Raw genomic sequence first — 16,254 nt, 5'->3', positions numbered from 1 at the left:
AAAAAAAAAAAAAAAAAAAGAAAGAAATTGAAGGATTGCGAAGAAACCCGCCTCCGGATTCGTGGAGAGAATTATCGTATCGTATAAAACCGATCCTCTCTACCCCATACTATCCCATGTATAAAGGTAACGAAATCACTCGAGCAAATATCGCAGAGACTACTCGAGGCTGCTCGGGGCCGAAATACATATGCATAACGGTGGAGGGAAGCATATCGTATGCGCATCGATAAGATTGCTTTCGTAGATCAAAGCACGACGTTACGCGTATGTACGTACTTCCCTCCCTCCCTCTCGAGATTGATAGATCGAAACCGAATCTGCCGCGAAACGAAGCGATGCTCGGTCGTCGGTGGCCGTTATCGGTGGCCAACAGCAGCGGAGGAAAGCTGGGCCGCGACCAACTTCCGCCCCCTTATCAAAACGCTCTTCCGTCCGAACAATCGTTTCGGGGGGATTCGATTGCGTCCAATAATAATATCTGTTGTTACAGATATACCGCTTGAAAATTCCTTTAACGATATTCCTTTAACTCCTTTCGAAACGGGTCCAAGATTATCGATATCCCAAATATCCATTCTTTCCCAAAAAGATCGTCCAGATCGATTCTATATTTATATAGCGTGTAAACACAACTCGTCGAATATATACGTATTGTACGTACGTATATACGTAGTATACGAACAAAGCGACATCTATCACCATTCGTTAAGTAAGTAATTTCATCGCGAGTGAATTTGGCCAGGTTTTCGATGGGAGGGGGGAGAGAGAAGAGAAGAGCCATTAGCGGCGATTATTCGGAGAGGAGGCACGTTTGAAAATTACTCGATCGAAACTCGCATATACATATATATATATATATATATGCGAACGAGCAACCGAACCGATTAATCCGTCATTCTGATTTATTTCTCCGTTGGCGGCGGCAGGGGGCGCGCGCGGCGTTTTCGAACGCAGCGCGCTCCCGCCATGCCCGGCGACGAGTAGCAGCGTTATCGCGTGACAAAGCGCGTATAGGTGAACGATAGACGGTCGGTCGCACCCGTGAATATTCATCCGACCCGCTAATTGGCGATACGATGACTATTCATGAATCAACGATTTTCAATAGCTGTTATTCGACGTACGAACGAAAGGCGGAGCAACAATGAGCGAAACGGGGCGAGAGTAGAGGGGGGGAAGGGGAGATGGTCCGTATATATACGCGGGCAGAAGAGAGAGAGAGAGAGAAAGGGATTGAAAAGGAGATCCGAGAAATGGAGATTCGAAAGATAGGAATCGGGGATCGGAATAGGGCCACGCTCGAAATAAAGAAATTCCGAGAAAGGGATGGAGTTGCGGAGATAAATCGGTCTAGGAGAGACGTGTGTATATAAAGGAAGAACGGTTCTACTCGGCCCTTCTCGAGCCGAGACAATGAGAGTCGAGTCGATAAGAAACGATAAATTTCACTTCTCTCTCTCTCTCTCTCTCTCTCTCTCTCTCTCTCTCTCTCTCTCTCTCTCTCTTATATATATTTCAATCTCTAAAACGCATTTCGAAAATAATACAACAATAAAGACACGATGGATGGAAAGTAATTTTTCTCTCCTGTTTGACAAATTCGTGTGAAAGAGTGAGAGATATCGGGGGATATATTGAAGAAAGAAGATTCGAAAAGTTGGATTCGATCGGTGGTAATAATCCCTCCCTCCCTCGTGCGATAATCGCACATGTCGAAGGTAAATTCGTGCGTGGACCGGGCGCGCTTGCGTCGGGGAGCAAGAACGCAGACGTGGTGCCTCCCCCGCGGCTCTCTGCGACGCCCGGCGCCCGATACCCCGTCATCGGTATTGGTCATCCTCGATGACGAGAAGGAATCGACGCGTGTGCTGTTGACAGATCGTTTAAATTTCGGGACGTGTCGCCACCAATTTGGCGCGCACGGTGTCGCGTATCTCTGAACCCGGCCGGCCAGGTTTCAAATAATTTTCCACGCGCGAGTTCGGTCAACGAGATGTCGCTCGCGTCGCGATACCGATTTCCCGTTTCTCATCATCGATCGTAAAAAGTATAATAAAGATAGAAATTTTTAATTTGAATTCGATCCTCTTGGATCGTGATTATCGATATATAACGCTTCTTCAATTTTCGACGATCGATTAATAATAATGATTAATTGGAGATTTAAAACGGTTTTATTCTTATCCTTTTCTAAAATTTTTAAATTAATTTCAATTTTAATCTTCGATCAATAATAATTTGGAGATTTAAGACGCTCTTATCCTTTTTTAAATTTTTAATTTTCGACGAAATGTGACGATCGACCAATAATAATTTGGAGATTTAAGACACTCTTGTCCTATCCTTTTTTAAATTTTTAATTTTCGACGAAATATAAACCAATAATAATTTGGAGATTTAACAAGATCCTTTTCCAAATTTTTAAACTAATCTTAATTTTAATCTTCGACGAAATGTAACGTACGATGATCGACCAATAACAATTCGAAGAATTTATTTATTAATTATAAAATTATTAATTATAAAATTATTATTATTATAATTATTTATTATTATTATAATTATTATTAATTATAAAATTCTCTTCTCCCATCCTCTTCCAAATTTTTAAATTAACTTTAATTTTAATTCTTCCACGAAATGTAACGAATAATAATGATAAAATCACGTGACGATCGACCAATAATAATTCGGAGATTCAAGAACTCTCCTTACCCTATCCCTTTTCCAAATTTTCTGAATCAATCCTAATTTTGATTCTCGATCGAGCAACTCGAAAATTTCAAGACGCCCAAATTTTCCAAATTGAAATTGAGATCGTCGACGACTATCTCTAATCATCTCTAATCATCGACGACGGTAATAATAATATAATCATCGCAGACGAGAGAGAGAAAGAGAGAAAATTGGCGAGATAAAGAAGAGAATCGCGCGGCCGGCCGATGGAAACGGGGCGTCATTCCCTCAAATCGAAGTTTATTTAGCCTCGGTTTACGGCTCACTCCGGATTCACTTAAGCTCGAATCGCCGCAGGAATCGCAGCGATGTCGTCCCATGCGATTCGGAATTTTGGAACCGTTCCAAGCGACCTTTGAATAGTCACCGAACGCGCGCCACGGGGAAGGGAGGGGAGAGGAGGAGAAGGAGGAGAGGAGAGGAGGGCGAACGTTAGCGATCGAGGAGAGGAGCTCGCGGCTCGCGGAAAAATTTACGACGACAATAAACTTCGTCCACTGTGTGCGGGGAACGGGATTATATATATAAAAAAGTAAAAAAGAAAGGGAAGAAAAAGAAGTGGAAGAAAGAAGGGGAAGGAATCGAAGAAGACGAAAGATGAAATTATCGTAACACGATTCCCCCCTCCTCCCTCCCTTCCCCGATTAAATTCGACTGTTGCTTATCTCCCCGTTACGAATCGAGCTCAGTTTGCTACAATTACAATTTGTCGAAAAACAGTGACACGACGGTCGAGGAACAGAACAGAAGTTCTGTAGAGGACGGTTATTTAATCCCACAAGTTTTTTTATCGCTCGGATATATACCGCCCAACCTATAATATTAGTAATCGCTAGTGAAATCGTAGAAACGCGAATAAATTACGCGATGTTTCGACAACTCGGCAGACGAGTTTTTCTCTTTTTTTCTTTCTTTCTTTTTTTTTTTTTTTTTTTTTTTTGTTTATTCGTTACTCGCCACGGCTTCGACTTCCGGATCAGCGATTTCGAACAAAACTATGGCGAACAAGACATGTTATATTCGTATCCGATGGAGAAATCTCTCTCGGACCAAAACCATGAAAAAAATGTCAATTTTTCCCGGAGGACGAAGATGATAGACATTGAAATGGAAGTCGAAACATCAAAAAAAAAAAAAAAAAAAAAAAAAAAGAAAGAAAAAAAAGAGAGAGAGAATAAAGGCGAAAAAATAAAAATGGAAAACAATCCATCCGCTGCTCGATTTTCGATTCCTCGTTTCACCGAATGCCGGGCACAATAGCGGCGCCTTCCTATCCTCTCCCTCCGCGCGATGGGGGTGGAGGAGAGAGCGACAGACAGAGAGAGAGAGAGAGAGAGACAGAGAGCTCTAAATATTTCCGAACGTGGCGGGGTTTGCGTTGCACGCGTGGCCGGCGCATCTGTTGCACGCACACGCGTGCCAATTTGCGATTCCTGGCGTAGGAATTAGCGACACGTAGCTGAGTGACCCTCGAGCCTTCCACCCTTATCCATGGGGTGTTCAAGGGGTCGGGCGCGGGATAATTAACTCGCTTGGCGCGACGCGAAATTCGAAACTTCCGCCGGATTCTTGAAAAAGAAAGAAAGAAAGAAAAAAAAAAAAATAAATAAACAGGTGAAAAGCTGTGTACAATCGATGAACGTGAATAGTGTTCACTCTCGCGGATTTTTAAAGATTTGGTTTCGTGGAATTTTTTTTTTTTTTTTTTTTTTTTTGGTTGGAGAAAGAAGCAATAATAAACAATACTTGATATCTTTTTTTTTTTCTCATTGAATCTGTGTATATATATATTTGTGATATTTTAAATTTTAAATATATGCGATGATGGTTAAATACGAATAGAATTTTGAAAAGATGTTTATTATGACTGATAAACCGGCCAATTTGAATATATATTCGCAATGATAAATTTATTCGTACGAGAAAAAAATTTGGAATTACGGAAGGAGTAATGGAGTGCTCTGACCCCGAAAAATTTTCGAAGAATTTGGAAATTTAAATATGTAAAATTTTTCGTGGAAAGAAAGTTGAAAAAAAAAAAAAAAGGAAGAGAAAAAAAGCGACTCGGCAACCTGGAAAACGTAACCGGATCCATAATAAGCAATCTGAACAAGAGATCTCGTCGAGGGGAGTGCATTAATCGGGAAATAAAAATATATATCTGGATGCTCGCTCTCTGAAATTGGTCGGAGGCGATCGTTAACCGCTTTTGAAAGGCGTCGCATTCTACCGAGAATAAGAGATACGTGGAATTTCCCTGCGTGAAATTTTCGAAAAATAACTGTAAATATCGATGGAACGGGGATATAAACGAGCGAGAATAAATTAACGGGCACCGTATCCCCCGTTTCAACGCGTGCGCTTTTTCCGAAATTTCGATCCCGCATTTCGATATTTCGACAAAAGATATTCCGCTTCACGGAAACGTGTCCAAGGTTTCCACGGAGAATCTTCTCGTTTTCCCATCGAGTGCACAATTTCCGAGAAACGCTCATTAAGGCTCGCACGAGACTCGCATTTCGCGATGCGTGTATCCCGATATTTTTAGAGTGTGGGTGAATCACTGTTTGGCGGGAGAGTTGTACGGCACCGGCAGTTAAACCGCCGATTTCAGAAATAACGGCCACGAAAATTAATAACCCGCCTCGTTGTCCGTCCACTTTTCGTCGTCCCGTTTCAATTCGAAACGGATCGTCAGTACCGAATATTTCAGTACCGAGAAATCATTGTAAAAGATAAACAGTTCGATTTGCAAATAGATATTCTTATACCTAAACAACGTATATAACGTATATATTTGTTACTTTCGTATTTATCAAAGTTATCCGCCAAAAGTCAGAATCTTTTATATCACGATCTCCACAATTACCATAATCGCTATAATAGACTCTCTCGTAACCCCGCTTAAGCCGTAGAAAAATACCGGCACTCAACAACGCTTTGCCGAGCGTATATAGCATTCAAAGCGCATTAGCGTGAATCATGACAATAATTTGTACGAATGACACGATAAGTAAAAGGTAAGGAGGAAGAGAGAGAGAGAGAGAGAGAGAGAGAGAGAAGACATGGTATAAATTACAAAAAACACCTGTCACATAACCCCTAACGCACGATCAGCCCCTGCAAAACCACCCCCGTTGTTCTTCCCCCTTGTAGTGTGTACACTACAGTCGACACGGTCGTAGTGGTGATGGTGTTGGACAGTCGTTGCGCCGTTCGGTAACGCCGTCGTTTTAATAAGGCGACGGGTACGAATGGCAAATATACACGCGGCACGGTGTGCACCTGCGCTCGATTCTAGTCACCACCTATGCGCTCGTGTCGCCTGCCGCCAGCTCGTAAAACCCCGGAGGTCTAGACCAGCCCTGGACTAGACCAACGAGACGACGCATCCGAAATAACCCTCTATATTCTATTTCGAGGCCGACACGCCGCCCGATACAGTTCCTCGTGTCAGTGGGATACGGCCCGTTTTCACGCCTCGCCACCCAATTGCCCTTTCGAGAAACCTACTTTCTTTCCCGCATCATCGAAATTTTCCAATCCAACCACTATCCTATCCTAAATACGACGATGGATATAGTAAGTAAAGTAAATAATAAGTTTACGAGATCGTCGATCTCGAGAGAAAGGGACGATCTTTGAGAAAAAGAATAAAGGAGAAGGAGAGAGAGAGAGAGAGAGAGAAAGGGAAGGGGGAAAGATGGGGGGAAGGCGCGTTGGCATCGGTCGTTGTGTTTGGCATCCGGCGAACGAGTTGTCCGCGCTTCGGGTTGCTCTTCTCACCGGCATCGGAGAGCACGCGTGACTCACGTCTCCGCGTGCGTCGCGTCGTCTCCGCGTCTCGGCAAGTGTCGCCGCCACACGGGGATCTCGGGAACCGCGTCAAGGATCCCCCCACCACCGGGTCGGTATCGGGCCGGTCGGGTGGGGACGGGCGGCCGCGCGGCGGGGTGGGGGGCGCGGGAGGGGGTAAAACGGAGCGATGGCAAAACTTTTGTCCATTCACGGTCGACACGCTCCTAATTGGGAGTACGCTTCGTGGTCTCGTTCCACGCGCACGGCCGCTCCGTGGAAACACGGGCGGACGCGCGTTTCACTCCTCGCCACCGACGCCAGAAATTTTCTGCCGTTCGTCAACCGGCTAACCCTACGTCCCTTTCGCGCGCGGACGACTAAATAATTGGCGGCGACCGATTTTTCCAACGCCCCCCTCCCTCCCGAGCCTGAATCACCGGCTCGACTTCGGCGTAAAGTCGACGGACCTGGGGAAGGGGAGAGAAGGAGGAGGAGGAGGAGGAGGAGGAGGGAAAGGATCGTTGGTTAAAAATCGGGAAACGTCGTCCGGCGTGACCTCGCTTTTGGCTGCCCGCGTAAATCAATCCTCGCGAGACATTATTTTTGCCTGACTGACGGACGACCGACGACGTGGAATTTCTTAACGAGAACGCTCAACGTCGATTCCGGGATCGGCCGTCGATAAAGTAATCCGTGCGTTCCGTACGCATTTCGATTCCTCACACGAGTTTTTGGAAAATTTCTTTTCCGATCGAGGTAAATCGATATTCACCAATTATGCGCTTGCTGTAGCGAATTTTGCTATACTCTTGGTCCTTGTTACTTCGATTTTGGTCGAGCGATTCTACCCTACTTTTTTCTCCTTGTTATGTCATATCTCTGATTATTACGAAAATTACGAAAAAAAGAAGAAAGAAAAATTTTCGCGATCTTATTCTCTCCGATATGTCTATATATATATATACATATACATACATACATACATACACGATACAGTAAAAAGACCACACGTCTCCCCTCACCGCTCGCCTCCGCATCATAAAACCATGTATCTGTCATCGGAGCGGACCTGTCAGCGTTCCAAGAAACCGAAACCGTTGCCTGACTCATTCGTCGACTCGATTCGACAAAAGAATCGGTCTCCGTCTCGCGGGCCTAAAGAGAGCTCCCCGAATCGAGAATCCGATCCCTCGACGAATAAGATCGAACTTGCATTATATCGCATTGTACACACGGAAAAATTCGTGTTCGAAACGGTTGGCCGTTTTCACTTTCCTCCGAAACGTGTCAGCGGGTTATACAGCGCTTCATCGATCCTCCTCCTCCTCCTCCTCCTCCTCCTCCTCCTCCGACGCGACCGACCTTTTCTGCAATTCGCGTCCATTTGCGATTACGTCCGAGCGAATTAAGTCGGGAAAGGGGACGTGACGACAAGCTTTGCCAATATAATTGTCCCCGCGTTTCACAAATTCGCGGATAAACGGGCTTTCTCCGCCGCCGAAGGATTCGACGAGCGGAGGACCACCACCTCTCCACGCGGCCTAATCAATACGCATAATTATGAAACTATGCGGCATCGATAGCCCCGACCCGGTTACCTCGTGATCCTGTGCCCGCCACGAATTCTCGAGTATTTTATCGAGTATTTATATTCGAGGATGAAAGAGGGAAGAGAGCTTTAATATTAAGGAGGAGTATTAAATCCTTAATCTTGATCTTAATCCCTTTTTTTTTGTTTCTCGGGAATTTTTTCTTTTTTTTTTTTTTTTTCGTTCGACGAGGATCATTTCGTTTCACGCGTAGTGTAATCCGGATTGTTGTCAATGAGAGACGCGGTTTGTCGATTCGAGGGATTATTAAAGTAGCGAAATTGCGTAATTGTTGTTCACTTTGTTATTAATCGTACACTATGTGTGTATACACTGGTATACGCGTAATGTTTTGTTGGAAATATTAATCGTTATTGCACAGGATTGTGCCGACCGATGTTTGATAAATGTTTGTTATCAAAATTTACTCAACTCTGTAATTTAATTATAGAGGCAAGTTGTATACGGGTTATTGTATATAACAATTGTAAAAGTTGAAAAAAAAAAAAAAAATAATTGAACGTACGCGTGAATTTATTAATTACGTTGCGTTCGATAAGATGTTGCGGTTAGAGACGAAAATTTCAACAGTGTGGAAAAAAAAAGTTCGAGTTTATTAATCGTAAAGAAGAAGAAGGAGAAGAAGGAGAAGGAGAAGAAGAAGAAAAAAATCAAGCGTCAGGAAATATCGCAAGAGATATGCAGAGCTGTCAATTTTCGATCACGTCTCTCCTCGCTGACTCGAGGCGCGAGCAAGATAAATAAATAATAACCGCATTTCTGCCCAGTCCACGGGAAACAAAGAAATTAATCGCGAAACAAGTTTTGCGTAGCGAAAGAAGTTGACCGATAAAAAAAACGTAACGCGTTTAACACACCAACGTCGAAGACCATCGTGTCAGAAAATTTGTTGCAATTATGCTTCCGTTCCGTTTCCGTAGATAACGTTCAGAAAATACCTGTCAAAGATATGCGAAATTGGAAACGACTTGTAAAAAGTTCTCCTTCTTATTTACGATATACTTTGTTTACAAATTCATATTACCGGCTCTTTTTCGAGCTCACGCACATTCACTCCTGTCACATCTCTTTCCCGCAAAATTTGTAAACCAATCATCGATAATCGTAATTTTTCGAGATCGATTTCCGTTTTTTAAAGTTCGACAGGAATGCAAGAAAAAAAAGATTATTTGAACGTTCTTAACATCTCATTTTAGAGAAAATAATTTAACGTGCCCGGCACAACGCGTTTTCTCGAAAAATCGAACGAAATCTCTCGCTATTCTGTACTCCATCGTTGAAGAAACAAATTGGAAATTTCGGGCGAGAAAAAAAAAAGACACTTTTCGATTCGATTGCACACGTGGATTCCGAGGAGAATCCTGCACAAAGAAAATCAGGTTGTCAACCACTGTATGTGGGCCACTTTGCCGCAAGTCGGTCAAGCCATCCCCTAAATCGCCCAACTATCCTCCGAACAGCAAGTGTCGGGGAAACTTCGCCACCCTCGCACCCTCGTTGAAACTCGGGCTCGGCCAAGTGGCCTCGGCAACCTGACCAGCAATTACCGGTCGAAAGACTCGCGAGACGTGATTCGATTGGCCGAGGGGAGAGAAGCAATGGGACAAATTGTCACCAAATTTCCGCGACACGATCTCTCTCTCTCCCTCTCCCCCCCTCTCTCTCTCTCTCTTCTCTCTCTCTAAGAGCACAGCGTTTCGAATTCGCGCGTCGGAAGAGAAAATTTGGCCAACAATTCAGTCAACCGTAAGAAATAAGTCGTACGCACGTACGTAAACTTCACCTTTCGCGCTTACGAATACGGAAAATCGAATGAGATCGGAAAAAGATCGTACACTTGGGTCACTTGGTCACACGGGAGGAAGGGTTGTACGCGCTCCACCGGGCCCGGAAGCTACAAGTGTCCGCGGGGTGTAGCCGCGGGGACTGTGTCGTTTTCCCTCGGGTGAGCGAGAATCGGGCCGAGGGTGCAGAGGGTCGCGATTATCCGTTTCCCGACACTGGGAAGGGTGCACACGCGGGTAAAGAGAGAGAGAGAGAGAGAGAGAGAAAGAAGAGAGAAAGAGAAAGAGAGGACACACACGCGATGATACAACGCACATCGTTATCCGGCACTTACTACTTACCTGTTGCCAGAACTGGGCGAGCAGGTATATACGCTCCTTCTTGAACAGCCAGTCCATGGACTGCATGGCCTGAATGTCCAGCGAGTTGGCCTCCGCAGAGGCCTGCATGCTGGCCAGTGCCGGCGTGTTCAGGCTCGCTAGAACGGGCTGTTGGAGCACGGACGCGTTGCTGCTGGCTAGCAGATTCGCGTGGTACACGGACGGTGCATCCTCCGAACCGGCAGTAGCCAGTAGTTGGGCCCCTATCGGCGCTGATGGCCCCTGGAGGCCCAGTGACGAAGCCACTTTGACGGCTTCGAGCTTCTCCGCCGAGGCCGAAACTGTTCCCCTTGGTTTGCCGGCGCCGCCGACGCCTCCTGGGGCGCACGCCTCGGCCGGCGGGCCCGTCGCTACCGTCTCTCCCTGTTCCTTAGTCCCGGACACTGTCCCGGAACACACTCGACCCGTCGTCGCACCACACACTGGCCCCACGGTCACACGAAATCGCACAATGTCCTTCCCGAGTTCACCAAAGTCATCGACGCGCTCGTCGCCGCCTCCCTGGTCTCCCTCGCCTCGGGAGGGATACCACCGGATATCTTCGAATCTCTCCTGGCTCTTTCTTTTTTCTCAAGCCGGACGTCAGGCTGCCCGCTGCTGATGTTGCTGCTCTCTCTGCGCTTCTCCCGGCGGCATCACACCCACACTCGCGCGGAAAAACCCGACGAACATGCACTGCACGCGGTCACACTTCACTGGCTCCGCTCGTTTTTTTCCCTCGCCTCGCCTCGCCTCGCCTCGTCTCGTCCCGTTCCGTTCCGTCCCGTCTCGTCTCGACTCGTCTCGGCTGACCTCAGGAAGAGAGAGTACGAGACCCGTCCTAGCAGGCTCCTAACCTGAAACTAAGAGCTACCGAACGACCGATGCGATGTCTGGAGGAGGTGCACGCCTGGTGGAGGGGGTCGGGCGGGGCCGAGGTGGCGTGGTGGGGGCCGGCCGGCCCACCGGCCGGCCAATCGCGCGCCGCCCGCTCCCCCCACTACCCTCCCCGGCTCACACGTTCAGAGGAGAGCGTCGCCTCGGTGGGGATAAGCTGCGCGAAGGAGGGAGACGCCGCGGAAAGGACCGGAGGCTGGCTAGGTGGTCCCTACCAGAGCGGATCTCGTATTTTCAGCTCCCCGACCGCCCTTTTCTCCAACCCCTGCCGATCCTCGCTTCCCTTCTTTTTCTTCTTTCCTCTTTTTCTCCCGGCGTCTCTCTCTCCCTCTCTCCCTCTTCTCCTCTTTGTATCTGTGTTTCTTATTTTCCAGCCACCCTCCACCCTCCAAACCCCCCTCGTCACCGTCCTCCCGCCCCTTCTCCTCTCTCTCTCTTTCTCTCTCGTCCCGCAGACAGTAACCCTTCGATTGCTCGTTGGTGACCGAGCGTTACCTTTGTCGCGAGCGCCGTTACGATTTTCGTACGACGTTCTCGAACGTGGAGAAAGGTGGAGGGAGGTACGGAAGGAGGGTGGAAGGGAGGGAGAGAGGAAGCGTGTGTGGATCGAGTTTCCACAAGGGGGGGTTCCTCCACAAGGGGCGTCCAGCTTGACCCCTCTCGCCACCGAGAGAAACGGCGCTCTCCTTTTCTCTCTCTCTTTTCTTTTTCTCTTCTCTTCTCTCTCTCTCTCTCTCTCTCTCTCTCTCTCTCTCTCTCTCTTTCTCTCTCCTCGACCCCCTTCGCCGCCAAATCGACGAAAATGTCGCTTTTTTCGTTCTCTTCGCCTTCGAGCCATTTATTTATCGTCGCATTTTCCTTCGAACGATACCCCTCCTTGTTACGAAGAAGAATACGAACTTTCTTCTCACGACATCGTCATCCAACTATTTAACGGCGAAAGGAATCGAAACGAATTCGAGCTCGCGTTCCCCCTCGCGTTTCTTCTTCGGAATCGACGGCAATTTCGTACGGCACGAACGCGTCAGCCCAGCCTCGCAATCGGAGATTTTTCAAAAAAAAAAAAAAAAAGAGAAAGAATCGTTTCAGAAGCGACTACTCGTTCTCCCCCCCCTCCAAGTTTCGATAGAACAGTAGAATTTATTCCAACTTCTTACGTGCGGTTTATACGAAGTTTCCCAACCAAATAGTTTCTCGGCGACTTTTGCTTACTACGACGGAATTCGTGGTTTTCGGGAATCTCGACGACGCGCGAGCAACTTTGATTACACGGTGTCCTCTCCTTTATCATTCCAATTCGATCATTCCCTTTTCGTTTATGGGATTAAAACGATCGCGTTGAAAAGGTAATTCTCTTCCGAACGAATGGAAGAAACTTATAAGCTTATAAATATCGAACTCGAACTCGATCTATCCACTCGCGTGTTCACGAAAATTCACGTAATCTTTCGACTCGATTGAATTATTAGCGCATCAGAGATCGTTAGAGACCGGATGGAAGGAAAAATCGAAGGAGATGTTGTCGAAGCGGAAGACGCATAGCTTCGGGCGAACGCGTTAATCCGCGTTTACCGTGTTAAGCACACTTCGTGACAGTCGAGTTAACCGGCGCCGGTTTCCTCGGATAATGCAACTTTAATTTTGCGCGGCGTTCGCTCGCCGGTTACACGAGTTAATCATCGTTGGTGGATGATAGTCGCTGTTGACGTGGAAACGAAAACAACTGGTAACTCGATTCGTGCCACCAACGCCTCGTACTTGTTGCTGTTGCCTTCTCTATCGATTCCCCCTTGACGCGGGATCATCGATCTCTCTTCTCGACTCCTCGTGCTTTTTTCCTCGTTTTTTTCTCTTCGGTCAGCGAGAAACGCGATCGAGTTTCGTTCGAAATCAACGAAAACTCGTACGAAGTGCAATAGTTGTACCGAAGATCGATTCGTTCGTTCCTCGAATATTTTTCTATCCAAATTGAACGGCGCGAAGATTATAGACTCGAAACCGACCGAAGACGTCCGAGAAAGCGTGGAAACTTCTCGAAATTTGCTCACATTTTCCTCGGCCCGAGCTCGGCTCTCGAGTCGAGGTCGGAAAAGAATTGGCGCGCCCCGAAAATTCGTCCACGAAAATACCGCCGGCTTGTCACCGCGTGCTTCACGATCACCCGATATAACGCGGGGATTAGTTTGTCAACGCGCGGGCCGGCGCGCGCGTACACGCGAGCCGCGGCGTGCATCGCCATCGCGCTTCTTCCTCCTCCTCCTCCTCCTCCTTCTCCTCCTCTTCTTAGTCCACCTCGTCTTCGTTCCAATGGAAATCGAACGGATAAAGAGATTCTTGAAACCTTATGAATAACCTTCTTCCTCTTCCTCCTCCTTCCTCGATAAAATTAAACTCACTGCTTCGATTATATTACATATTCGTCTTTTCCACAAACGAAACCCACTCTTCCATAGAATCGTCCAAATGTTACTAGCTCACGTCACACTGCGCGGGAACGCGCGTACAATACGCGCACCCGGTCTTAGCCACCGATCTCGTCCCCCGAGGAAGAATTTCGAGAGAGCGAGGAGGATGGAGGAGGACGGTGCGTTGTACCCCGTGTTGTCACTCCGTGTTCGATGAGGGGCCTCGATGAGCGGCGTGGAATTTCGCTGCTCGCAGCAACGGGACTCACTTTCTTCGCGCGGTCGCACGCTACTCAATATACTCTGGTCGACGATAAACGGCAGCCCCCGCGGCCCCCTCGCGTCGCGACCCCCGTTCGGCAAGCAACGCGACGCTGTTCGAGGGCGATTGTAACAATATCTTCCGGCGAGCGAAGGATGCGCTTCTCTAAGTTCAAGAGCCGCGCTCAGGGACATCGCGGATATTCTTCTTCCTCCTCCTCTTCTATTTTTTCTCTCTCTCTCTCTCTCCCCCGCCTCGGATAAGAACAATCGAGAGAGATCGAAATTTCCCCCTCCCCCCGCTTTTCTTCGAAATCTCGAGGTGATCTCGATGTTTCTTTTTTTCTTTTTTTTTTTTTTTTTGGCTCCAGCGACTGTCGTCGAGAGACGGATCCCGGAAGGAATATTATTCTTTCGAACGAGAGAGAGAGAGAGAGACTTCTTTCGGTTTTACATCGTCATTTACATCGTCGATCCACCGAATTTTCCAAAAATCTTTTTCTCGCCGAGGGAGGAAATTTTCGAAGNGGACGAGAGAGAGAGAGAGAGAGAGACTTCTTTCGGTTTTACATCGTCATTTACCGTCGATCCACCGAATTTTCCAAAAATCTTTTTCTCGCCGAGGGAGGAAATTTTCGAAGTTATATTTTCAAAAATAGGGAAAGATTATGGACGAGGTTTTTACTGTCGTTGAAGAAGAAGAAGAAGAAGAGAAGGACAGAGTGTGTTTTCACGGTGTTTCTCGGGGTTTCGATCAACTCTCTCTCTCTCTCTCTCTCTCTCTCGGTTGGCCCGAAGAAACGGTTGGCTAGATTCGAGCTAGTCAGCCAGTCACCGCTATCACTCCGGTTCTCGGGTTCTCGCCTTTTTCTCTCTCTCTGCGGCCGGGCCACAGAGAGTTGGTTGACCGGTCGAGATAGAGTCGACCGGGCGACGATCAGGAATCCGTCCAATGGTCACGTTCGAGCCGGTCGCGTTTCGGCTTTCAGATAATCCGAAGAGGCAGGGCTGCACGTGCGTGCGCGTCAAGAGATACCACCGCGGTACAGGATCGCGATCAAAGGGCTGCCAACGGACGCGCTTTTGCTTCTCCACCACTCGACGACGACGACAACAACCACCACCACCACCATCATCAACATCACCACCTCCACCATCACCACCAGCATCACCACCACCACCACCACCACCACTGTCATCACCACAAACGAATCCTTTTTTTCCCTCCCTTCGATCAGAGAAGAAACAACTCTTCGTACCGATTCCCATATCTATCTATTTATCTATCTATTTATTCCCGAATCGCGAGGATTAAAGATCGGGAGGGGGACGCACAAGAGCACACACACACGCGCGCGCGCGCGTCACAATCGTAAAAAAGAGAAAAAGAGGAAAAAAGAAAGAAGAGAGAAAAGGAAAAATAATATAAGGCACAAACAATCACCTGCGCACTGTTCGAAAGCTTTTCTCCTCCTCCTGTTTCTCCGCTCTTCCCTCACTCGCGAAGGGAGAAAAGAAAAAGACAAAAAAAAAAAAAAGGAACGAGAGATGGAAATTCCTTCCTTGCACGCGCGAGGTGTATACGAGCGGTGATACGTGCGGTACGAGGCGCAGCGGCCGCGTGAACGTAGATCCTGCTGGGCCTGTGTTCTGCCCGAGACTAACTCGAACGCTCGCCTCCTGCAGCCCTCGCAGTCATCCCTCCAGCCACGCACTTTTCCACCCCGGCGAAACTATTGTCCACGTTGTCGGCCGAGCGGCCAGGCTCCCCCCCTATGTCCCTGCCTTCCCCCTCCTCCTCCTCCTCGACGAGGAAACGGTGATGTCGCGCGTTCGACGGAAGGGGAAACGCAACGTTTTCTTCCTCTTTTTCTTTCTCTCCTTTTTTTCTTTCCCTACGCGATGGAACGCGGTGGCTACGCGATGGATACGCGGCGTCCCATCGCGGCGCGCGAAACTAAGCGTCTCACGACCGAGTGCGGCGCGACGTTGGACAAAAGTTGGGCCGCGCGGCGCCAAGGGACGCCCGCCGCGCAGCCTGTACGGTGGCGCCGCGCCCCGGCCGCGCTCCAAAACCTGCCGCAACGGGCGCAAAGGGTGGCCAACCCTCCTCCCCCTTCCCCACGGCCAACCGCCACGAGGACACGACGCGCCGCGTTCTATATATCAGCCGCGTATCGGAAGTATCGGTGACTTCAACGGCCTGATCGGAAAGAAGGGTTGCCTCCGCTCGTGGACCATCGCACCGCGAGAATGGACAACTTTTCCTTCCTTCCTTCCTTCCTTCCTTTCTTTTTCTTTCTCTCTCCAAATTTCTACTATTCTATTATATCTATTTCTATTATACTTCCATATATATATATATATAAACCGAGCAAACGAAAATATATATATATATAT

General features: G+C 47.8%; 2 protein-coding genes across 5 annotated transcripts in view; one reads left to right on the top strand and one right to left on the bottom strand.

The window, feature by feature from the left end:
- Positions 1–15,509, bottom strand: part of LOC122718703 (homeobox protein cut) — a 113,194-nt gene extending 97,685 nt beyond the window's left edge. For 3 of the 4 annotated variants that reach the window (XM_043943966.1, XM_043943968.1, XM_043943969.1), the window contains exons 1-2: positions 15,299–15,509; positions 10,274–11,161 (exon numbers count right to left, since the gene is read on the bottom strand). In XM_043943966.1, coding sequence (XP_043799901.1) covers positions 10,274–10,381 — 108 coding nt within the window. In that variant the 5' untranslated portion in view covers positions 10,382–11,161; positions 15,299–15,509. The remainder of the gene's footprint in view (positions 1–10,273; positions 11,162–15,298) is intronic. The other variant, XM_043943967.1, reaches the window with a different exon arrangement.
- LOC122718864 (atherin-like) overlaps positions 10,380–16,254 on the top strand; it is a 163,000-nt gene continuing 157,125 nt past the window's right edge. Inside the window, exon 1 of the mRNA XM_043944238.1 lies at positions 10,380–10,816. Coding sequence (XP_043800173.1) covers positions 10,380–10,816 — 437 coding nt within the window. The remainder of the gene's footprint in view (positions 10,817–16,254) is intronic.

Source organism: Apis laboriosa, unplaced genomic scaffold (genome assembly GCF_014066325.1).
Source record: "Apis laboriosa isolate Shangri-la unplaced genomic scaffold, ASM1406632v1 scaffold68_cov148, whole genome shotgun sequence".
NCBI classification, from domain to species: Eukaryota; Metazoa; Arthropoda; class Insecta; order Hymenoptera; family Apidae; genus Apis; species Apis laboriosa.
The sequence above is the reverse complement of the archived record's forward strand: the minus strand, read 5'-3'. Positions and strand labels throughout refer to the sequence as shown.